The 24,689-nt window shown below is 35.8% G+C and overlaps 1 protein-coding gene across 1 annotated transcript in view; it reads right to left on the bottom strand.

Annotated features, from left to right (window-relative positions):
- Window positions 1-243: 243 nt before the first annotated feature.
- Window positions 244-24,689, bottom strand: part of GABRG3 (gamma-aminobutyric acid type A receptor subunit gamma3) — a gene marked incomplete at both ends in the record, with an annotated part of 420,476 nt that continues 396,030 nt past the window's right edge. Inside the window, 5 exons of the mRNA XM_079699611.1 lie at window positions 244-525; window positions 6,258-6,317; window positions 6,610-6,806; window positions 10,089-10,241; window positions 18,633-18,770. Of these exons, the coding sequence (XP_079555737.1) occupies window positions 244-525; window positions 6,258-6,317; window positions 6,610-6,806; window positions 10,089-10,241; window positions 18,633-18,770 (830 nt within the window). The remainder of the gene's footprint in view (window positions 526-6,257; window positions 6,318-6,609; window positions 6,807-10,088; window positions 10,242-18,632; window positions 18,771-24,689) is intronic.

Below are 24,689 nucleotides of genomic sequence, written 5' to 3'. Positions count from 1 at the left end.
GATTTGCAAGAATATCACTTTAAAACTCAATTAACCCATTTGTGTGCTCGCATATGTGTGTGAGTCTGAAATAAGTAATAGAAATATTTGCCACATACTCCTACGCTGCTCAAAGATATTACATAACTTCAGATAAACTGAGTAGTATCTTTCGTTGCTACTCCAATTGATCACTATTGGTCTGGGTAGGGCCAAAGTTTACAAGGAAACCTAACACTCTTCACTTATCACCAGGAGGAATATTTAGAGATACAGGTATCCCACCCAATAGACCAAGTTGAAGAGCAGGAACGATGTAGGGAAAAAGACCCGAGAATATGAGTCTAGTTCCAAGATGTCTATGTGAATACGCCCTTTTCTCCAAGATCCTGATTTGCATTCTTCATAGCAGCAGAAGAAGCTCTGACAGTCTTTCCCATCCAGACACTCATAGACACAGGTATCTTCCAATTCCTGCCAGTACATGGAATTGTTTAGGGTAACCATTGTCGGTGGTGGTGGACTCATATCAAGGAGAGAATAGTTCTGCTGGCAACAAGAACAACACAAATATCAACATGAGATGAATCAAGAACAGCCTGAGGTGTATCAAGCAATAAGTACAGTTTATGTCTGTTCAATAAATAAAGAGGACAGTGCCATGCCCACCCCCATTCCTGCTCTGAAAAGTTCAGTCTTTGCAAATCTAATGCAAGAAAAACTACAGTGCAGTTTGCAAATCTTGTCTTTTTTGGTTTACTGATAAGGGAGAATAAGCATATTTTCAAATGTGTATTTGCCATTTCAAGTACCCGTTCTGCCTACTTCTCTTCTGATTTGGAGTATATACACACACACATGTATATATAATTCCAATAATGTTTAAAAAATGCATATAATAAAATGTGGAGAAGTAAAGTTCTTTTTTTTTCTATTATTAAACATTTTTTTAAAAAGTGTATAAGGATGATGAGAGAATCTTCTTGTTCCATGAAATTAAGGTGAAAAATGAGTTTTCAATGTGTGGATACCAGATATTTCTTGTCATCTCTAGATAGCCAAAATTTGTGTACAATTGGAATGTTATGTTTTCTACTTCACAAGCTCTCCTCCTGATTTTGGAAGTCAGTATGGAGCAGATAAGGAGACAGGAGAATTTACAGTCACGCATAAATGAGAATAGTTTGATTAAATATATTTGTAGCTGTGTGGCGTCAAACCACACAGAAGCAGGTAGAGATGTAGAGCATTCGGTATTACTACTGGTAGTCTTTGGGGACATCCTTTTAATTGGGAAGTGATTGTGTGTGAGGACTGACTTGAATCAAGATGTCCTCGTCCTACTGTGCACAAGCCAATAGCCAGTCAGGAGCATCATGGTGCAGCTGTCTACTTTCATCTACAATTCTAGGCAAAGGGCAGAAATGAAAATCTTGCTCTACCTTAGGTTCTAATGTGGACACATATTTTCCCTCTCCCGGAGAGGGTGTAAATATCACCTGAAGGTTTGTTGAAAAAAACAGATTCCTGAGTCTGAAGTATTGGTATCTTTCCAACAAGCTCCAGTTGGAAACTATCTGCCTTTATTAAAAATGGCACATGAGTTTTGACAGTGTTCAGCAAGATTTTTATCATTTTATTTCTTCAACCCTTTGTACCTTTGTAGGGTCACACAGAGAAGTTCAGCCATTTCAGGCAGGCAGGCCCAACAGAAGGAGCTGACTCAAAATGGACATCAGAAGCTGTGCAGGGAAAGCGACAGCTCACTAGAGAGTCAGAGGGTGCTCAGGAGGTCCCCGGCTAAAAGCAATAAGATCTCTGGGACAACAGAAAACTACACTTTTTAAAAGGCATTCCATAAATTTGTCAAAAAATTTCAAACTATGCCGTAAATAGAGGTTTTTTTTGGAGGAGGTTTAATTATTTTTTTACATCAGTATGTTTTACTTTATATTTGGCAACTGTCCAAATGTTCTTTAGAGCAAAAAGGGAAAAAGATTATGGTCTATCGTCCAATGCAAAATTAAGTCTTGTGCATAGTTTTTATGTCAATTTACTCTTTTTTAAAAACCTTTTTATTGTAGTATAATTGTTTTATAATGTGTTTTGTTCCGCTGTGTAAGAAAGTGAATCAGCTGTAGGTATACAGATATCCCCATATCCCCTCCCTCTTGCGTCTGCCTATCACCCTCCCTATCCCACCCCTCTAGGTGGTCACACAACACCGAACTGATGTCCCTGTGCTATGTGGGTGCTTCCACTAGCTATTTTACAATTGGTAGTGTATATATGTCAATGTTACTCTCTAGCTTAGTCCCAGATTACCCTTGTTCCTCCTCGTGTACTCAAGTCCATTCTCTAGGTCTGCGTCTGTATTCCTGTCCTGCCACTAGGTTCATCAGAACAATTGCTTTTTGATTCCAATTATGTGTTAGCATACGGTATGTCTTTCTCTCTTCCTGACTTACTTCACTCTGTATGACAGACTCTGGGTCCAGCCACCTCACTACAAATGACTATTAAGTTTCACTTTATGACTAATCCATTGTACATATTGCCACATCTTCTTTATCTATTCATTTGTCGATGGACAGTTAGGTTGCTTCCATGACCTGGCTATTATAAATAGTGCTGCAATGAATATTGAGGTACATGTCTCTATTTTGAATTATGGTTTTCTTAGGGTATATGCCCAGTAGTGGGAGTGCTGCATCATATGGTAGTACAGTTTTGGTTTTAAAGGACCCTCCATACTGTTCTTCTTAGTGGCCGTATCAATTTACTTTCCCACCAACAGTGCAAAAGGGCTCCTTTTTCTCCACACTTTCCCAGCATTTATTTGTATATTTTTTTGAAATGTCCATTCTGACCGGTGTGAGGTGAAAACTCGTAGTTCTGATTTGAATTTCTCTAATGATTAGTGATGTTTTTCATCCTTTCATGAGTTTGTTGGCAATATGTATATCTTATTTGGAGAAATGTCTATTTAGGTCTTCTGCCCAATTTAGATTGTTTTTTGAAATTGAGCTGCATGAGCTGCATTTTGGAGATTAATCCTTTATCAGTTGCTTCATTTGAAGGTTTTCTTTTTTCATATATATAGTTTGCTGGGCAAAAGCTTTTGTTTTGTTTTGTTTTTTTGTTTTTTTGTTTTTTTTTTGCGGTATGTGGGCCTCTCACTGCTGTGGCCTCTCCCGTTGCGGAGCACAGGCTCCGGACTCGCAGGCTCAGCGGCCATGGCTCACGGGCCCAGCCTCTCCGCGGCATGTGGGATCTTCCCGTACCGGGGCACGAACCCGTGTCCCCTGCATCAGCAGGCGGACTCTCAACCACTGCGCCACCAGGGAAGCCCTGGGCAAAATCTTTTAAATTTCATTAGGTCCCATTTGTTTACTTTTGTTTTTATTTCCATTTCTCTAGGACGTTGGTCAAAAAGGATATTTCTGTGATTTTTGTCTTACAGTTTTCAAAGCTTTTGACATAATTCAAGACCGATTTATGAAAAGACTCTCCAGAAAGTGGACGTAGAGGGAACCTACCTCAACTTAGTAAAGTCCATTTATGACAAACCCACATCATCCTCAATAGTGAAAAACTGAAAGCATTTCGTCTAAGACAGGGAACAAATTTGCTTACTCTCACTGTTATTATTCAATAGCATTCTGGAAGTTTTAGCCACGGCAATTGGAGCATAAGAAATAAAAGGAATCGAAATCAAAAAGAAGCGGTAAAAATTTTACTGTTTGCAGAAGACATGCTACAACACCTATAGTACCCTAAAGATGCTACCAGAAAACTGCTAGAGCTAATTATTGTATTCGGTAAAATAGCAGAATATAAAATTAATGCACAGAAATTGCTTGCAATCCTATGCACTAATGACGAAAAATCTGAAAGAGAAATTGAGGAAACATTCCCATTTACCACTGTAACAAAAAGAATAAATTTTCTAGGAATAAACTTTCCTAAGTAGACAAAAGATCTGTATGCAGAAATCTATGACACTGATTAAAGAAATTAAAGATGATACAAACAGATGGATAGATATATAGCCTGTTCTTGTGTTGGAAAAATCATCACTGTGAAAGTATACTACCAAAGCAATCTACAGGTTCATTGCAGTACCTATGAAACTACCCACGGCATTTTTCACAGAACTAGTATTAAAAAATTCACAATTTGTATCACAACACAAAAGACTACGAATAGCCAAAGCAATCCTGAGAAAGAAATACGGAGCTGGAGCAATCAGCGTCCCTGACTTCAGACATAGTACAAAGCTACAGTAATTAAGACCGTATGTTACTGGCACCAAAACAAAACTAGATCAATGGAACAGGATAGAAAGCTCAAAGATGAACTCCGCCTACGTGGTCACCTTATCTTTGATAAAAGAGGCAGGACGATACAATGGAGAAAACCAGCCTCTTCAATAAGTGGTGCTGAGAAAACAAGACAGCTACAAGTAAAAGAATGAAATTAGAACACTTCTTAAAACCATACACAAAAATAAACTCAAAATCGATTATAGACCTAAATAGAAGGCTTGACACTATAAAATTCTTAGAGAAAAATAAAATACATATTTTAATTAACGAGTCTCCAAGGTCATCTTTAGCCCAGCCAAGTTCCTCCCCGACTCACTCCCGTTTCGCCTGTTTGTATAATGCAACAATGTGACTTTCTCAGAACCGCTGTGTTTCCTGGCAGCAGGTACTACTGCACACTCAAAGTGGACTAGCCTTGCATATTATGGGTTTGTAAACCGAGGCACAGAGTTGTTTGGACAACTTGCCCCAAAGCAATGTATGGTCATCAGTGGAGCCAGCTGACCCTCATAGCCGAGAGGCTGCTCATCTCTGCTTTTCCTTTTTCGGAGATAGTGGCCCCTGAACTAAACTAACATGTGGATATTTCAGAAGAGAGTTGAAGACATTATCATCCAAATCCCCCTTCCCCTTTCCTCTGAAGTTCTCTCTGATTGTGTCTTTGCACATGGCCTGGAGCTTTTTCTCTCTAATTGTTTTTCTATGTACTTTCTTCAGGGTCATTACACTTTCCTGCTTAAGAAAAATAAATTCTTCTAGCTTCGTAGTTATTCCTTCTTTTGACAGTATCATTTTTACACCAATGATGTCAATATTTCTTTCTCCTCTCCCAGAACTCTGGCTGTGTGAAGGCTGAGAATGGAGAAAGATATAATGTGCTCTCTGGCCTCAGGCTATTCGTTCTGAATTGTCTCTGTTATTCAGCATCATCCACTCCCACCCGTTCGCTTTACCTTTCAGTGCGTTGTTATTTGGCAGCATTTGATGGCCAAAACTATATGTTCACTGTGTAAAAATGGCCTTACCTTCTGTCAGAACTATAATGATAAACACTTGAAGAGGATATTGATGAAAATTGGCCGAAATGCACTGAACATAGGGTGCTGATCAGCAGTTAGAAAACCACTTGTGGTGTAAGCTTGGGCATAAATTATTGTCAATTTCTGAGTTCACATGTATAAAGGAATACAAATAGTTATATGTAAAAATTGTTATATGATAAAAGCAGTAGCTCAAAAAAAGCGGTAGCTCACCTCAATGATTTAAAGACATATTTTTCAATTTTCAATAAATTCTTACATTAAGCCACACACTCAATATTCAAGCACATTAATAATTAAACATAACAATTTTTTAAAATTGTGAAGCCTTATTCAATATTTAACAGGCCTTATGTTTTCAACATCTCGGCATCCTTTCAGTAGAATAGGTGTTGTGAGGATAAATGAGTTGATACATGCACTGGTGGAATGCATTTTGGCAAAACCTGTGCAATCTTTGGCCTAGCCATTCTGCTTCTAGGAATTTATACTAAGTAAATAGTTACAAGTATGTACAGAACTGTGATGATAAAAATGTGTTTAAAAGTGAAAAGGTGTGGATTAGCCCTGTGTCCAGCCAGGATTGTGCATCAATCATGAACATATGATACAATTATTAAAATGATCCTATAAATTAATATTCTGACCCAGAAATGTATTCATAATTATTTTTGAGTTACAGAAATATATATGGTATACACTTTTACCCAGGGGGGTAGAAAGAGTGATTTTTTTCCCTTTATTTCCAAATTTTCTGAATTGGACTAATTTTTAAAAATTAAATACATTTTTTGAAAGGAGTACATGCATTATCCATTGGCCTCCAATAGGTGCATATGTAAACTATATCTTTCAATTGTAGTTTATTCAGAGTTCTCAGAAATATTTGTACTTGCAATGCTATACGTACGGAGGGGGCTTGTAGGCTTAAGCGTTCATGAATCCATCTTGAGGAGTCTGGATGTAGTAACTACAAGGAAATCAGAAAAAGTATTTAGAAAACTACTATGGAAATTTGCATCACAAATCACTGGTAAAGAGTGATTTTTAAAGTATGATTACATCAGTCCACGCCACTGGTAGGTGAAGCTGAAAAGTGCTTGAATGTCACATTCATATCTTCAGAATACCTGTGCTGTTTTTTAAAAGACTTCTTAAGCTATTTTTTATATCATATTGTATAAGATCCTATGAATAAGAATCATTTACCTCAAACTATACTCCCACTACCCTCTCAGAAAATCTTTGCTATTGGAACTCACCGATGTCTTTTTCTTAGTGGTAGCTGGTCTTCTACAACTTGAATAGTAGTTGAGGGTAGCATACTCCATCAAAGCAGCAAAGACAAATAAGAAGCAAACGGTCACGAAGAGGTCCATGGCTGTCACATAGGAAACACGAGGCAAGGACTTCCTCGCTATGGTGCTGAGTGTGGTCATGGTCAGCACTGTGGTTATGCCTGCACAAGGGACACATACAAAGTTGTGAAAGGGGACACACAGAATCCCTCCATTCCAACACAGTGTTTTACTTTTATGTGACTACTTCTTGACATTGCATAAATAGAATACATTTAATTGTAATTTAATTTTGTAAGCAACATTTCCATAAATGTTTTATTATAGTCTTCACATTAACATTAAAATACCTGAATTAAGTTGATATCTTTCAGTTTATTCAGTTATTTTCTTACTGTTTGACATTTTGCCTCTTAAATATATTTTTAATGAATATACTAACTTTCCGTTAGTCCCTCATCTCACAGTTTTCTTCTGTGCCGATAAACCATTTCTTGTCTTCTTCTCTATGCAATTTGTAAACTCTTTTTCTTGAAGACTCAGCTGGAATACCACTTTTTCTGAGGCAAACGGCTTTGTAGTACCTCAGGCAGATCTGATAATATGTACAGCTTCACTATTCCCGTACCTTGTATGTACCTTACTCTTCTGCTTTTCACAGAGAATTGCGTTTGTCTTTGCAGTCTGTCTCCCTGAACAGACTTGTGATCATTAGGAGAAAAACTGTATCTTGCTCATCTTATTTGCCTATTGCCTAACATTGAGCTTAGCATTCTAGGCATTTCAATAAGTGCTTTGCATAAGTGTATTGATTCTTTGATTAATTAGTTAACTAATCACACTAGATTCAATCTATTTCATATATGTCGGCCAACACTAAAGATTTAATCAAAGTCTGTAGAAAAAAATTAGGAAATAGTCATACATGTGATGGATAGTTTAGAAAGAAAAACAAGAAAAGTGAATGGAGTCTACTAAAATGAAGAGTGAAATAACTGGATGAGTACCATATGAAAAATTTAAGGCTATCTCTCCTCTAGATGAGCCCGCAGGAAATTAGTACGTGCTAGAGCTGTCAGACAGGCAGGCTAGTGACATAGACAACACAATCACAAGAATATGCATTTTAACAACACACCTTGGTTCAAACGGAGTACTATAAAATACCTGCCAAGCAGCACTAATCAGGGACCAGGTATATGGGACAGATGCATACACATTAGGTACCACCTTTGCAGTTTGCATCCAATATACATTTTAGTGCCTCCCTGGCCTGGTAATCAGCAAGGGCCAATTGTAGAATGAGTCAAACAGCACAGCATAAACAGTTTTACCAGGGGTACAGGATAATGAACTAGAAGTCAGGGCCTTCAACCTTGCTCTGTGCCTTCTCAACATTTGGTCGTATGAAGTTACCTTGATTGAATCAGTTTCTTTAATCTGTTCAGTGAAAATAGAATGCCAGGCTCTCCTTGTTGTAGGTGAGCAAGTTGTGATACTTTTTGTAAAAATTCATTGTAAATTTGAAAAGTCTACACTGTTGGCAGGTATTTTTATGAAAGAAGATTTCGTAATAAATATATGTCCAATTTAACTTTTTTAAAAAAGTGGTGACCATGTCATGTCTACAGAATTTGTAGGTAGGTAATTTTCACTAAATTTGGGTATTTTAACCTAATTTCTTCAAAATGTTTTTAATCTCATTTTTTCATTTTGGAACACCAGTTGCAGTTGTGTTTTACAACTTCATATTGTCCCAAAGATCACTGAGGCTCTGTTCATTCTTTTAAATCTTTTTAATCCCTCTCTTCTTATTAAATTTTATATGATGGTCTTCAATTATACGTGACCTTTTTTCCCCTGCCATTTTCAATCTGCCCTTAAGCTCATCTAGTGATTTTTTTTCAATTTGACAATTATATATTTTATTCCAGAATTTCTTTTTTAATATACTACATCGGCTATTATCCATCTGGTCATCTGGTAATTCATTATTTGCTTTTAAATCCTTGAATATTGTAATCATAGCTGCTTTAAAGCCCATATCTGCTTATTCAACATCGGAGTTGCATTTTGATGTTGACTTTTTTCTTTGATCGAGTCACATTTACTTAATTCTTAGAAAGTCTAGTAATTTTTTTACTGTATACACAATATTGTAGATGGTACATAATAAAGAGCATTGACAGTTATCTCTTAAAAGAATGTTGAATGCCTTCTTATAATTGATTTACTGGTGGTTCTCTTTGATCTTGTCATAGAATGATTTAAGCTTCATCTAAAGTAGGCACAGCCATTCTGGTGTCTTAACCAAATATCGTGGTGTTAATGACATTTCTCCACTCTTCTGGTCTGTAACTCTATTAACTGCAAACACTGTATTTCTGATATCTTTGTCCTCTTAATGCCACAATGGCGACTCTTTGATAGGACTTTCATAGTCTCAAGTTGTGAGCTAATCATTAAAGTCATGCTCACTATGACACCCGCATTTGTAATTGTAAGGTCATAACCTCAAGAACAGTTACTAAATTTGTGTTATGCTTTTGCCAGCTGATTTACCAATTCTATCATGTATTTTCGGTTCAGCATGAAAAACTAGTATTGGAAGAGGATACCAAAGGCTAATTTTGCTCAAAAAGTACTTTTTTGTTAAACAAAGATTTTTAAAAAAACAACAGAAAATGTTCAATGTAATATAGGAGACTTTGTAAAGATTTTTAAATGTAAGCAGCTCATTTTCTCTGAAAGAAATTTTGGGGGAACTTCTATATTTTACATTGCCTGTATTAATAAATCAAAATATAGAAAGTTAGGCAAAATTCCTATCATAAAGAAAAACATATAAAACATGTTGCACATTTCTAAAACCACTGAAATTTTATGTTATATTAAGAGGACTTCGGATGCCAGAGAAAATTCATGAAAAGAATTTTTAGATTATGATAGTAGATAAGAAATATAGATAGAAAGATTATATAATCTTTTTATATCTAAAAAGTTTATATCTAGAAAGAATTATCATTTTCTTGTTTGTTGGTAAAGTGGTTCTAGACAAGCAGAACTTCTGTTCAAAGACTTGTTTTACTGATTTGTGTCATCAGTCCTCAAAGGTGTGTGGTAAATTCTTTTTCCATACACTGACATAATGAAACTTGTGAGTGTGGCAGGTTCCAGAATATGCCTACATTTTTATGATGACATCATCTTTAGAGCACAGTGTCAGATGGTGCAGTTGATTTACTCTGAATCCCTAACCTCAACTTTTAAGGGGCATACATGGAACTCTACTCTCAGGAAGAACAGTCTAACTTGTCTACCTAAAAACAAGCATGAATCAAGTAGCTTGCAAATTTGAGCTAGGCTTTTTATTGAAAGTATTTTCATGACTACTTCTATGTTAAAATTACACAAAATGGTAGCAAAGGTTTTTTGAAACTCACCTAATGCTGTTCTTGCTGGTGTAGCATCTTTTTTGATCCAAAATGATACCCAGGATAAAACCACAGTCAGTATACAAGGAATGTATGTTTGAATAGTGAAGTATCCCATTCTTCTACTCAATTCAAAATATATAGTCATGACAACATAATCACCTGTAATAAAATATTGTCAAAATTAACACAACATTCGTGTGTTAAAATAATTCAAAGAAATTATTTATTATAACTTATTTTGTTAAATGAATAATGGATAAATATATTCAAGTACAATATTCATCAAACTGGGGAAAGAGTGAAAATTCTGGTGCTCTTAAAAATTTATATCATATCCATGGTCATGTGAGGCATTTTACTGTAAAAGGTGCAAAAAGATACATATTAATTAGAGGTGATAGATATGCACATTTATTCCACAGCAGATCATTATCCAATGTTCAGTTCTTTGTTAAATGCTTAAAATCAAGGATAACAAATCAAATCTCAACCTTCAAGTAAATCCATTTTCATTTTGCTTTTTTACAGTAATAGAGCTATACATAAATGTTCAAATCTAAACTCCTGGAACAAATTTATATTTGTAGTATGAATTGAGGTTTATGGATCTTTATGTTTATTTTATTTTATTTTATTTTTTTGAGGTACGTGGGCCTCTCACTGTTTTGGCCTCTCCCATTGCGGAGCACAGGCTCTCAGTGGCCATGGCTCACGGTACTAGCTGCTCTGTGGCCTGTGGGATCCTCCCAGACTGGGGCACGAACCAGTGTCCCCTGCATCAGCAGGCGGACTCTCAACCACTGCTCCACCAGGGAAGCCCTATGTGTAATATTTTTATATTTATTTTACGCTTCCATGACTAGGTACTTGAGCTGTGCCAAACCCAGAAAAACAGAAGAAATCCTTTTATGACATTCCACTCTATTCTTACTATTAATTCCCCAGAACACAGTCACGAGTCCCTTCCACCAGGGAGCCTACACAACCAACTGAACCAACCTTAGCTACTGGGGACTGACACCAAAAACAACAGGAATTACCAACCTGTGGCCTCCGAAAAGGAGACCCCATACACAGTAAGTTAAGCAGAATGAGAAGAGAGAGAAACACACAGCAGGTGAAGGAACAAGGCAAAAAGTCACAAGATGTAACAAATGAGGAGGAAATAGGCAGTCTACCTGAAAAAGAATTCAGAATAATGATAGTAAAGATGATCCAAAATCTTGTAAATAGAATGGAGAAAATACAAGAAACATTTAACAAGGAAATAGAACCATAAAGCAAACAAACAGTGATGAACAACACAATAAATGAAATTAAAAATTCTCTAGAAGGGATCAATAGCAAAATAACTGAGGCAGAAACACGGATCAGTAACCTGGAAGATAAAAGAGTGGAAATAACTACCACAGAGCAGAATAAAGAAAAAAGAATGAAAAGAATCGAGGACAGTCTCAGAGACTTCTGGGACAAAATTAAACGCTCCAACATTCGAATTATAGGCGTCACAGAAGAAGAGGAAAAGAAAGTGACTGAGAAAATATTTGAAGAGATTATAGTTGAAAACTTCCCTAATACGGAAAAGGAAATAGTTAAGTCCAGGAGCACAGAGAGTCCCATACAGAATAAATCCAGGGAGAAACATGCCAAGACACATATTAATCAAACTATCAAAAATTAAATAAAAGAAAAAAACCTTATATGCAGCAAGGGAGAAACAACAAATAACTTACAAGGATATCTCCATAAGATTAACATTAAGATTAACAACTGATCTTTCAGCAGAAACTCTGCAAGCTAGAAGAGACTGGCTGGACATATTTAAAATGATGACAAGGAAAAACTACAAATAAAATTACCCAGCAAGGATCTCATTCAGATTTGCCAGAGAAAAGCCTTTACAGACAAGCAAAAGCTAAGAGAATTCAGCACCACCAAAACAGCTTTACAACAAATGCTAAGAAAGGTCCCTAGGTTGGAAACACAAGTGAAGGAAAAGAAATACTATAAGAAACCCAAACAATTAAGAAAATGGTAAGAGGAACATACATATCGATAATTACCATAAATGTAAATGGATTAAATGCTCCAATCAAAAGACACAGTCTGGCTGAATGGATACAAAAACAAGACCTGTATATATGCTGTCAACACAGGACTCACTTCAGACCTAGGGATACTAAAGAATGAAAGAGAGGGGATGGAAAAAGATATTCCATGCAAATGAAAATCAAAAAGAAGCTGGAGAAGAAATTCTCATATCAGAAAAAAATAGACTTTAAAACAAAGACTATTACAAATGAAAATAAATAAGGAAACACAAGCTTTAAATATATATTAAACAAGATGGACTTAATTGATAATTATAGGACACTCCATTAAAAAACAAGAGAACACACATTGTTCTCAAGTGCTCAAGGAACACTCTCCAGGATAGATCACATCTTGGGTCACAAATCAAGCCTTGGTAAATTTAAGAAAAGTGAAATAGTATCAAGTATCTTTTCCGACCACAAGGCTGTGAGACTAGATATCAAGTACAGGAAAAGATCTGTGAAAAATACAAATGCATGGATGTTAAACAATACAGTACTAATAACCAAGTGATCACTGAAGAAATCTAAGAGGAAATCAAAAAATACCTAGAAAAAAATGACAATGAAAACAAGACAACCCAAAACATATATGATGCAGCGAAAGAAATTCTAAGAGGGATGTCTATAGCAAAACAATCTTACCTTTAAGAAAAAGGAAACCTCTCAAATAAATAACAATCTTGCACCTAAAGCAATTAGAGAAAGAAGAACCAAAAACCCACAAAGTTAGCAGAAGGAAAGAAATCATGAAGATCAGATAAGAAATAAATGAAAAACAAATGAAGGAAATGACAGCAAAGATCAATAAAACTAAAAGCTGGTTCTTGGAGAAGATAAACAAAATAGATAATCCATTAGGCATACTCATCAAGAAAAAAAGGGAGAAGACTCAAACCAATAGAATTTGAAATGAAAAAGAAGTAACAACTGACATTGCAGAAATTCAAAGGAAAATGAGCGATTACTATAAACAACTATATGGCAATGAAAAGGACGACCTGGAAGAAATGGAAAAATTCTTAGAATGGAACAAACCTTCAGAGACTCAACAAGGCAGAAATAGAAAATATGAGTAGAACAATCACAAGCACTGAAATTGAAACTGTGATTAAAAATCTTCCAACAAACACAATCCCAGGACCAGATGGCTTCACAGGCAAATTCTAGCAAACATTTAGAGAAGACTAAAACCTATCCTTCTCAAACTCGTCTAAAATATAGCAGAGAGAGGAACACACCTAAACATTCTACGAGTCCACAATCACCCTGATACCAAAACCAGACAAAGATGTCACAAAGAAAGAAACATACAGGCCAATATAACTAATGAACATAGACGTAAAAATCCTCAACAAAATACTAACAAACAGAATCCAACAGCACATTAAAAAGATCATACACCATGATCAAGTGGCGTTTATTGCAGGAAGCAAGGATTCTTCAATATAGGCAAAGCAATCAATGTGATACATCACATTAACAAATTGATGAGAAAAACCGTATGATGATCTCTATAGATGCAGAGGAAGCTTTCAAAAAATTCAAAACCCATTTATGATAAAAAAAATAAAACCCTTCAAAAAGTAGACATAGAGGGAACTGTCCTCAACATAATAAAGGCCATATATGACAAACACACAGCCAACATCGTCCACTATGGTGAAAAACTGAAACCATTTCCTCTAAGTTCAGGAACAAAACAATATTGCCCAGTATCATCACTATTATTTAGTATAGCTCTGGAAGTTTTTGCCACAGCAATTGGAGAAGAAAAAAAATAAAAGCAATTCAATTCAGAAAAGAAGAAGCAAACAGTTCACTGTTTGCAGATGACATGATACTATACATAGAGAATCCTAAAGATGGTACCAGAAAAGTACTGAGCTAATTAATGTTTGGTCAAGTCGCAGGATACAAAATTAATGCACAGAAATCTCTTGCATTCCAATACACTAATAATGAAAAATCTGAAAGTGAAATTAAGAAAAAACTTCCATTTACCATTGAAACAAAAAGAATGAAATATCTAAGAATAAATCTACTTAAGGAGAAAAAAGACCTGTATGCAGAGAATTATAAGACACTGAAGAGAAATTAAAGATGACCCAAATAGATGGAGAGATATACCATGTTCTCAGATAGGAAAAATCAATGTCGTGAAAAATGACTATACCGCCCAAAGCAATCTACAGATTCAATGCAATCCCTAGCAAACTAACACTGGCATTTTTCACAGAACTAGAACAAATAATTTCACAATTTGTATGGAAATAAAAAAGATCCCGATCCTGAGAACGAACAATGGAGCTGGAGGAATCAGGCTCCCTGACTTCAGACTATACTGCAAAGTTACAGTAATCAAGACAGTATAGTACTGGCACCAAAACAGAAATAAAGATCAGTGGAACAGGATAAAAAACGCACGCACATATGGTCACCTTATCTTCCATAATCAGGCAAGGTATACAGTGGAAAAAAGACAGACTCTTCAATAAGTTGTGCTGGGAAAACTGGACAGCTACATGTAAAAGTATGAGATTAGAACACGCCCTAACGCCATACACAAAAATAAACTCAAAATGGATTGAAGACCTAAATGTTAGGCCAGACTGTCAAACTCTAGAGGAAACAGGCAGAACAGTCTATGACATAAATCACAGTAAGATCCTTTTTGACCTACCTCCTAGAGAAATGACCTAAAAACTAAAATAAATAAATAGGACCTAATGAAACAAAGGCTTTTGCACAGCAAAGGAAACCATAAACAAGATGAAAAGACAAACCCTCAGGATGGGAGAAAATATTTGCAAATGTAGCAACTGACAGAGGATTAATCTCCAAAATTTACAAGTAGCTCATGCAGCTCAATATCAAAAAGACAAATATTCCTATCCAAAAATGGACAGGAGACCTAAATAGACATTTCTCCCAAGAAGATATACAGATTGCCAACAAACCCATGTAAGAATGATCAATATCATTAATCATTAGAGAAATGCAAATCCAAACTACAATGCAATATCATCTCACACTGTTCGGAATGGGCATCATCAAAAAATCTACAAACAATTAATGCTGGATTGGGTGTGGAGAAAAGGAAACCTTTTGCACTGTTGGTGGGAATGTAAATTGATACAGCCACTATGGAGATTCCTCAAAGAACTGAAAGTAGAACTACCATATGACCCAGCAATCCCACTACTGGGCATATATCCTGAGAAAACCCCAATTTAAAAAGAGTTATGTACCAAAATGTTCTTTGCAGCTATATGTACAATAGCCAGGACATGGAAGCAACCTAAGTGCCCGTCAACCGATGAATGGATAAAGGAAATTTGGCACATATATACAATGGAATATTATTCCCCCTTAAAAAGAAACAAAATTGAGTTATTTGTAGTGAGGTGGATGAACCTAGAGTCTGTCATAGAGTGAAGTAAGTCAGAAAGATAAAAACAAATATCGTATGCTAACACACGTATATGGAATAGTAAAAAAAAGTTTTGAAAAACCTAGGGACAAGAGGGGAATAAAGACACAGACTTACTAGAGAATAGACTTGAGGATACGGGGAGGGGGATGGGTAAGCTGAGACAAAGTGAGAAGGTGGCATGGATATAAATACACTACCAAACGTAAAATAGATAGCTAGTGGGAAGCAGTCGCATAGCACAGAGAAATTAGCTCGGTGCTTTGTGACCACCTAGAGGCTTGGGTTAGGCAGGGTTGGAGGGACGGAGACGCAAGAGGGAAGAGATATGGTGGTATATGTGTATGTATAATTGATTCTTTTTATAAAGCAAAAACTAACACAGCATTGTAAGCAATTATACTCCAATAAAGATGATTTTTAAAAAAAGAAATACACAGTGATAAGATTCAACATTATTTGAAGTTTCATACATAAATAGGAGAAAGCTAGATAAAAATACCAGATGGAGACCATCCTTCTGTCAATGCCTATACATTCCACTGACTTCATGAAAAGACTCTTTGCCATGAGTGAGAAAAAGAATTTCAGGAAGACATTTCCTATTCATAAAAAACTGTCCTAGGGTTTCCCTGGTGAAGCAGTAGTTAGGAACCCGCCTGCCAATGCAGAGGACACGGGTTCGAGCCCTGGTCCGGCAAGATCCCTCATGCCGCGGAGCAACTAAACCCGTGCGCTCTAGAGCCTGGGAGGCACAAGTACTGAAGCGTGCCCTCCAAGAGCTTGTGCTCTGCAACAAGAGAAGCCACTACATTGAGGAGCCTGTTCACCGACATAAATAGTCTTCACTCGCCACCACTAGGGAAAGCCCAGGCACAGCAACGAAGACCTAACACAGCCAAAAATTTTAAAAATAAAAAAAACTCTCCTAATTTCTTCTGTCTTCCCTGCAGTTGAGCCCAACCTAATGTCTATTATGTTGCTGTATCTGTTCCTAGTTTACTCATTAATCTCTTATGTTCACCATATTTTTCTAGTGAGACTGAAAGCTCCTTGCTGACAGTGAATGTTTTCCATAATTTTCTTAACCCTCAATAGTACATAAATTACTCCGGCTACTACCTCAATTCCACCGGTCCCTCCATTTGCCACTTCCCTTTCTCTTACAGTTAATTTTAAAACAAGTTGTGTTCAACCTGCCTCACATTTCCTTTAACATCATCTTGCTTACAACAATAGAAAAGGAATAGCAGTATCAATGTTTGACATTCAAATGTTAGAACAATCACCCAGTTTGGTTGCCCTCTTTAGCACTGCCTTACACCCCAAAGGTCTGCTAGTTCATTTCAAACTCTCCAGGAATGTAATTACATTATTAACGTAAGTGACTCATATCTGGGTAAAAGCGTCCCCCAAACATGTCCCTTTATGTAGTTTCCACAGTATATTTAAATAACTTATGATCTTCCATTCCTTTAACCTTATCAATATTTAATATTTAAACAGAAATGTCATTTCTCACCTTTACCATTGTGACATTTGTGGAACTTTCTTTTCTCTGCTGATCAGATAGTTTTTAAGACCTTTCTCCATGTGTAAAGGCAGCAGGTCTTTCACACCCATGGGTTTCACATGCCCAGATTCAAACAACCGTGGATCGAAAATATTTGAAAAATATTTTTTCCAAAAATTAAAAAAAAGCAAACTTGAATTTGCCTTACGTGAAAAAGGACAATTGAACCTTGAGCAACAGGAGTTAGGGACACCAACCCTCCACTCAGTTGAAACTACATATATACGTGTTCTTCAGTATATATGGTTCCCTGATTCCTTCGTATCTGAGGTTCTGCATATAGGGATTCAACTAACTGGGATTGTGTAGTACTGTAGTATTTACTACAAAAAAATCAAAATATAAGTGAACATGTGCAGTTTAAACTGTGTTGTTCAAGGGTCAACTATTTACATAGCATTCATATTCTACTTACAATTATTTAGCATTTACTTTGTATTTGGAATTATAAGTAATTTAGAGATGATTTAAAGTATACAGGAAGATGTAAGTTAAATGCACATACTATGCCATTTTAAGTAACAGGCTTGAGCAACTGGGATTTTGATATCTTTAGGGGTCCTTTAACGGATCCCCATGGATATCAAGGGTCACCTATAGTTCTCTATTTAGAATTCTATCAAGAATTCAGACTGTTCTATAAAGATAGTTACCCTAATATTAGAAGTTATACTTAACTTAGTCATATGAAACAAATTATTGAGTTTTAAAAGCCGATAAATTATTCATATTAACAAATAACTAGATCAACAGAAAAGCTGACTTGAAACCAATCTACTCCGCAAGCCCTGTCAGAAAACAGCTAACTGCAAAATAGTGGACCATAGAGTCCTATAGTGGAAATTACCAAAAAACAAAAGCCATAAAACAAAAAATATATTTAAAGATATTAATGAAGCATGTCTTTGTATCTAGTTACGTGTTATAGTATGTATATAGTGATCACTTAATAAGATAAAATTTGTGGATATTGTTCAATATATTGAAAGAGAAACAAAGTTTAAGACAATGTTTAAAGGAAAGGAAGAAGCTAGAAATGAAAACTCAAAGGACATTTCACGCTAGCTCCTTTTATTTGTGAATTATCTATAATATGTGATGTTCATTGTGTATATTGTAAGTTGTAGAACTCTCACACGTAGGAACTTGGTTTATATAAATCTGGTCAGGGATGAGAATCTTAGTTAGGTTTATAGACCTAATGTCAACATAGTCTCAATTTAAAGATATAAGATAATCTGGTCACCCTTTCCCCAATCCCAGTTAAAACATTAAACATTTTTGAGTTTTGAACCAGCTGTTTTGCCTCAAATATCACTTAAGAATCATGGTGGTCCAAATATAATTATTTAAAAATATTCACAGGAAGAAATTATACATGCTATAGTCATCAGGGGGGAAAAATCGGATTTTTTTTTTTTAGAACTACACTTCTGTAAGTTAATTCCTACCTGCAGATGTTTTCACAATTTCTGTGGTGTTTCTGAGCCCCATGAAGTCAAACTGATAAAGCCGCCAGGATTTCTGATCAGCTGCCTCAACTGAATTTTTTCTCCATCTATAAATCATTTCTTCTTTGGGATAGCCATCTGAAAATGCAGAAAAAATGTTAACACTTGAAAGATGTATGTTTGTAAAGCATTAATGTCAAAATTATAATTCTGATCATTTAATAGGAGCTGAAATTTTAGTCCATGTTTAATCTCTAAATTTTCCTCATATGCATTGAAACTCCAAAAATGAATGGGCAAAGGCCACCTAACCCATAAGGTTTCTACTGCAGATCTTCACAATCAGCAAGATGTTCCCAGCCACAAGACTTTCCATCGTCTGTATAGACACAACACATATCTTTCACTGTGGAAGGCTTGTTTATAGATGACCTTCAAAGAATGGACTTGAAAGTACTGGTCAGAGTCTCACTAGCTGCTAAACACCAGGATCTAACAACCTGGATCACACCCACCAGACCTTCAACCTTTTTCCAAAACTTTGTCCAGATCTCAGGAGAGGAGAATTTACTTTTTTCATTATCAACTTTTATTATAAATAGCTTTTATTATTTCTAACATATTTATTTATTTTTTATTATTGAAGTGTAGTTGATGTACAATATGCCATAAGTGTACAGTATAAAGGTTCACAATTTTTATAGGTGATAGTTATAAACTACATTTATAGTTATAAGATACTGGCTATATTTCCTGTGCTGTACAATATATCCTTATAACATACAAAACAGTTTATACCGTTTGATTCACTAACTTCTATTGTCCTCATTTCCTTCTCCCCACTGATAACCACTAGTGTGTCCTCTGTGTCTGCTTCTCTTCTGTTATATTCACTAGTTTGTTGTATTTTTTAAATTCTGCACTTAAGTGATATCATTCATACAGCATTTGTTTTTCTCTCTCTGACTTATTTCACTTAGCATAATACCTTTAAGAAAGGCAATAAAGACTTGAGAGGTCAACTGACTCTTAGTTATGCTCTTTTAGTCTCCAGTTCTGATCAGTTTGACATTTTCCTGAGACCATTACCCAACTTGTTAGTTACTCTAGAAAGCAAGATATTTTGGTGCTCTAGGCTCAGTGTGGGCAACATGCCCAGAGCTGGGTGTCTTGGGTAAGGGTTCTACCCCACTCCTACTGGTACTGTTAGCAGGGGTCTTTTGGCTCCCTAAGCCCAAGCCAGAGATTGGCCCGATGCCTGCTTTTCAACTCCTGGATCCCCTTTCTGAACAGCACTTGGGACCACACCTTTAACTCTCTGATGTAATAGAGCACAAGTATACTTCCTGCTTTCTAACTGTGGATTGCTCTGTGAAATTATTGTCAACATTGCAAGGATACTTACGTGCTCTCCCCTAACTGGACAAAGTTGACATCAAGGCATTAGACTCAGCATGAAGTAACCAAACATTTTACTTTATCTCTTCATTAAACTATCAGATTATAAAATTATAAAAGGTACTTTATGCTACAATTCTTTCTTTTTTGCTTTGTTTTGTTAAACAGCTTTATTAAGATATAAAAGCCACACATTTAACATTCAAGTTCAGTGTTTTTTACTATACTCTCAGAGTGGTGCAACGGTCACTTTAATCTAATTTTAGACTATTTTTAATCATTGCAAAATGTAACCCTAGTCATTAGAATTCACTCCCAACTCCACTTCCTTAACACATATCATGCATCGCACCCAGACCTAGACAACCACTAATATATTTTCTGTCCATAAGTTTGCCTATTCTGGGCAATTCATATAAATTGAGTATACAACCTGTTGTCTTTTATAACTTTCTTTACTTAGCATAATGTATTCAAGGTTCACTCACACTGTAGCACATGTCAGTACTTCATACCTATTTATTTCTCAATAATATTCTGCTGTATGGATATGCATATTTTTTAATCTATTTGTCATTTGATAGATATTTTGGCTGATCAATTTTACACTATCATGAATAACTCTGTTAGGAACATTATGTACAAGATTTTGTGTCAATATGTTTTCAGTTTTCTTCAGTATATAGTTAACAGTGGAACTGTTGGTCATGGGTTTACTCTATATTTAATACTTCTCCAACAGTCATAGAGGTGTCAGGTTGTAATATTGTTTAATTTGCATTTCCCAAATGGTTGTTGTTACTGAGAATCTTTCCATGGATTTATTGGTCATATGTATGACTAGTTTACTAGGGTATGTTCAAATCTTTTGCTCATTTTTAAATTGGTTCTTTTTTCATATTTTGGAGTTTTAAGAGCTGTGTATTTTGCATTCAAATCCTTTATCAGATATATGTTTTACAAATATTTTCTGCCATTATGTGGCTTGTCTTTTTATTCTCTATCCTTCATTTTTCAAAGAGAGTTTTATTATTTATAAAATAATTGAGGCAGACTTTTCACTTATGCACTTTGAAGATGTCATGTAACTGTCTTTTGGCTCCTATGGTATCTGATGGGAAATCTGCTATTAATCATATTGAAACTTTAAAATGGTACATTATTTTTCTCTTGCCTATTTCAAAATTTTCTCTGACTTTTGTCAATATGACTATGATATGATAAGTATGGATCTCTTTGAATTAATTGAAGTTTGTTGAGATTCTTGGATGCATAGACTACTCCTCTGGGACTCCTACTAATTGTATGTTGGTGATCATAATGTGGCACAGGTTTACGAGTTTTGATACACCTTTTTCCTTTTTTTTCATTTTTTTCCTGTCATTGGATAAAATCTACTGACCTGTCTTCAAGTCTGTTAATCCTTTGTTCTGTCTACTCAAATCTACTTGTTAGAGTTTCCTTTAATTTTTGGACATGGGTTGCTTTAGTTCTTCAAAAGTATTTAAAATAGGTGACTTAAGGTCTTTGTCAAGTACATCTAACATCTGGGATTCTTCAAGGATGGCTTCTACTGACAGATTTTATTCCTGGTTATGTGGCATGCTTTCTTGTTTGTAGGTTTTTGTAAATGTTGATCAAAAATGTCTGGAAACCAGACATTTTACCTTTTCGATAATATATTGTAACAACACTGGTATCAAAACCCTCTGTGCACACCAGGGTTTGTTATTTGTCTTGTTGGGATCTGTGTGTGAAAGCATGACTTCAAACAATTTATGAGAAAGCCTTAGCTTTAATTCCTGTGTGTGGGAAATTTCCGCAAGGCCAGAGGTGAGTGATAGGGGTCTTTCCTGGACATGCAAACAGTCATGCACATGTGTCTTGTGTTCTTCTAAGTCTTTGGGGATTCACTGGTGCTTTTCAAAGTTCCTTGTGATCATCCAGTTCTCTAGGTTTTCCTTTTAATTGTTTCATTTTTGGGGGGGAAAGTTGGACTCCTTTGCATCAACCATAGGCAGATCTGACATTACCAGAAAATTTCTATTTTTCTAAGATTCCTGGAGAATGTTTTTTCCTGAGCTGAGCTCTGAGTCAAAAGAAATAACCACAAAACCTTGGGGATGGAGATTTTCCAAGTACTGCTAAGTGTTGAAAAATATTGACTGTACTCTGGATATAGAGTTCTGGGAAGATAAAAAGGGAATAACCCAAGTTGACATGCACAGGCTTCATTGTCTTTCTGAGGTTCAGAAATTTTCCTTAGATAATTCTGAGGTGTCTTTTATTTACTCTTCATAAATCATATTGTTCTGAAATGGTTGGTATTAGTTGTTATGTCAGTATTTTCACAGCTTTCATGGGAAAATGGTCACTGAGGTCCTCACACCACCATTCCAAAGTTGATTTCCTTATGCTGTAATCATGTTAACAAATGGTGGGTCCTACTTGTTGAGCACCAGTGGTTTTAATTGGACTTTTACATACTTTTTCCTTTAAATTTTAACGTCTTCTTTCTAGACTGATCTGAGTATTGTAACATTAATTTGTCCAGGGCCAAACAGTTCAAGATTGATGAAACTGCATAACAAAGCCAGGTCTGTAAAAACCCAAGGGCTTCTCTCAGCTCTTTCCTACCTGACTTTTCTTTCTATAAAACCTCTATTAGTATTTATTTCTAGTTCACAAGGCCTCCCTTCCATAAAAGAAGACTCAATAGTAATGGGTTAATAAAATAATACTTAATATTTTCTATAAAACGTAATTACATTTAAATTAACCATACTCTTTAAAGATGCATGCAGTCATCATCAGCGTTATATAATCATCACCATCATCATAACCACCACCACCACCACATATTGCTGTCATATATAACTGTAATCATGTGCCAGGTTCCAAGGCCTGTCAATATACTAGGTCTCACAACAATCTTAGTGACATACGTATTTTCTCCATTTTACAAATGAGAAAGCTTGAGGCACAGAGACTCAGTAATACACCTATGGCAGAGCCAGATAACAAACATAGATCATCTGACATTAAGGTCTATCTACTCACTCACTGCATTACACTGGTCTCCACTTCTGATTGTATGTTCCAGAAAGCCAAGTTCCTCAACATATAAGGAGTTTCTTCAAGAATACTCTATCATAAAGAACACCAGCCACCCTTTCATAAACCCACTTTTCTCGAGTAGTATGGTGATTGCTTTCCAAACTGTGTGCTCTCTTGAACTTTGTGGAAACACAGATAATGTAGGTTCTTTCAGAAGAAAATTAATAAAAGTTGTCAATACTCAAAAAATAGTCTATCATCAGCTGTGTTTTTCCCAAAACCTGATATAAACATCTTTGTTATTTGGGGGCATTTTATTAAACACTTCTTACAGTTGAGAAAGCTTCAAAGCTATTGATGAATGCCAACACCAAGGCAGTGAATTCCTTGGAGCAGAGTTGAATGACAAATTAAAAATGCTTGATGATAATAAAATTATCAGCAAATACAACATGGAAATGAAAAAGTATCATCGCTAATGTTTTAGTGAGGCTGTGGACTGCTCCCTGACTTTTCCTTCCAACTCCCTGAGTGCTCTCCATCTGCTTTGCATTTCTTCTCCCTCTTTGTAGCCAGTAAATGCTAGGAACCCAGCCCTCCATCCTGAACCCTAAGGTCTACACTTTCTCTACAGGTGGCTGTATTCAGTACCATGGTGTTAAATACCAAGGACCTGTGGATGATTGTCACATTTTTATCTCTCATCTAGGCTCTTCTGACCTAAAATTACATCTTCCAAGTGAGTTGCTCAGAATCTCCACTTGTATGTCTAACAGGAATCATAATCACATCGTTCCATCTCCAACATGCTTCAGATTGTCCTCAAAACTATTCCCTATCTCAGTGAATGGTAAACTTACAGGCCCAGTGTTCAAGCAAAATTAAGGTATTTTATACTTAGAAACAAATGACAATGAAAATACTATGACTCATAACTTTTGGGATGCAAGAAAAGCAGTTCTAAGAGGGAAGTTTATAGCAATAAAATCCTACATCAAGAAACAAGAAACATCTCAAATAAACAACCTAACCTAAAGCAGTTAGAGGAAAAAGAACCAAAAACCCCCACAGTTAGCAAGGGGAGAAATCATAAAGATCAGATCAGAAATGAATGAAAAAGAAAGAAACAATAACAAAGATCATTAAAACTAAAAGCTGGATATTTGAGAAGATAAACAATATTGGCCAACCCTTAGCCAGACTCATCAAGAAAAAAAGGGAGAAGACTCAAATCAATGAAATTAGAAATGTAATAGAAGTAACAGCTGATACTGCAGAAATACAAAGGATCATGAGAGATAAATACAAGCAGCTATATGCTAATAAAATAGACAACCTGGAAGAAATGGGCAAATTCTTAGAAGAGCACAACCTTCTGAGACTCAACCAGGAAGAAATAGAAAATATTAACAGACCAATTGCAAGCACTGAAATTGAGACTTTGGTTAAAAATCTTCTAACAAACAAAAGCCCAGGACCAGATGGCTTTACAGGAGAATTCTATCAAACTGTTACAAAAGAGCTAACACCCATCCTTCTCAAACTCTTCCAAAATATAGCAGACAAAAGAACACTCTCCAACTCATTCCACGAGACCACATC

The sequence above is a fragment of the Hyperoodon ampullatus genome (assembly GCF_949752795.1).
Source record: "Hyperoodon ampullatus genome assembly, chromosome: 3".
Classification (NCBI taxonomy): domain Eukaryota; kingdom Metazoa; phylum Chordata; class Mammalia; order Artiodactyla; family Ziphiidae; genus Hyperoodon; species Hyperoodon ampullatus.
This window is presented reverse-complemented; position numbering and strand designations above follow the sequence as displayed.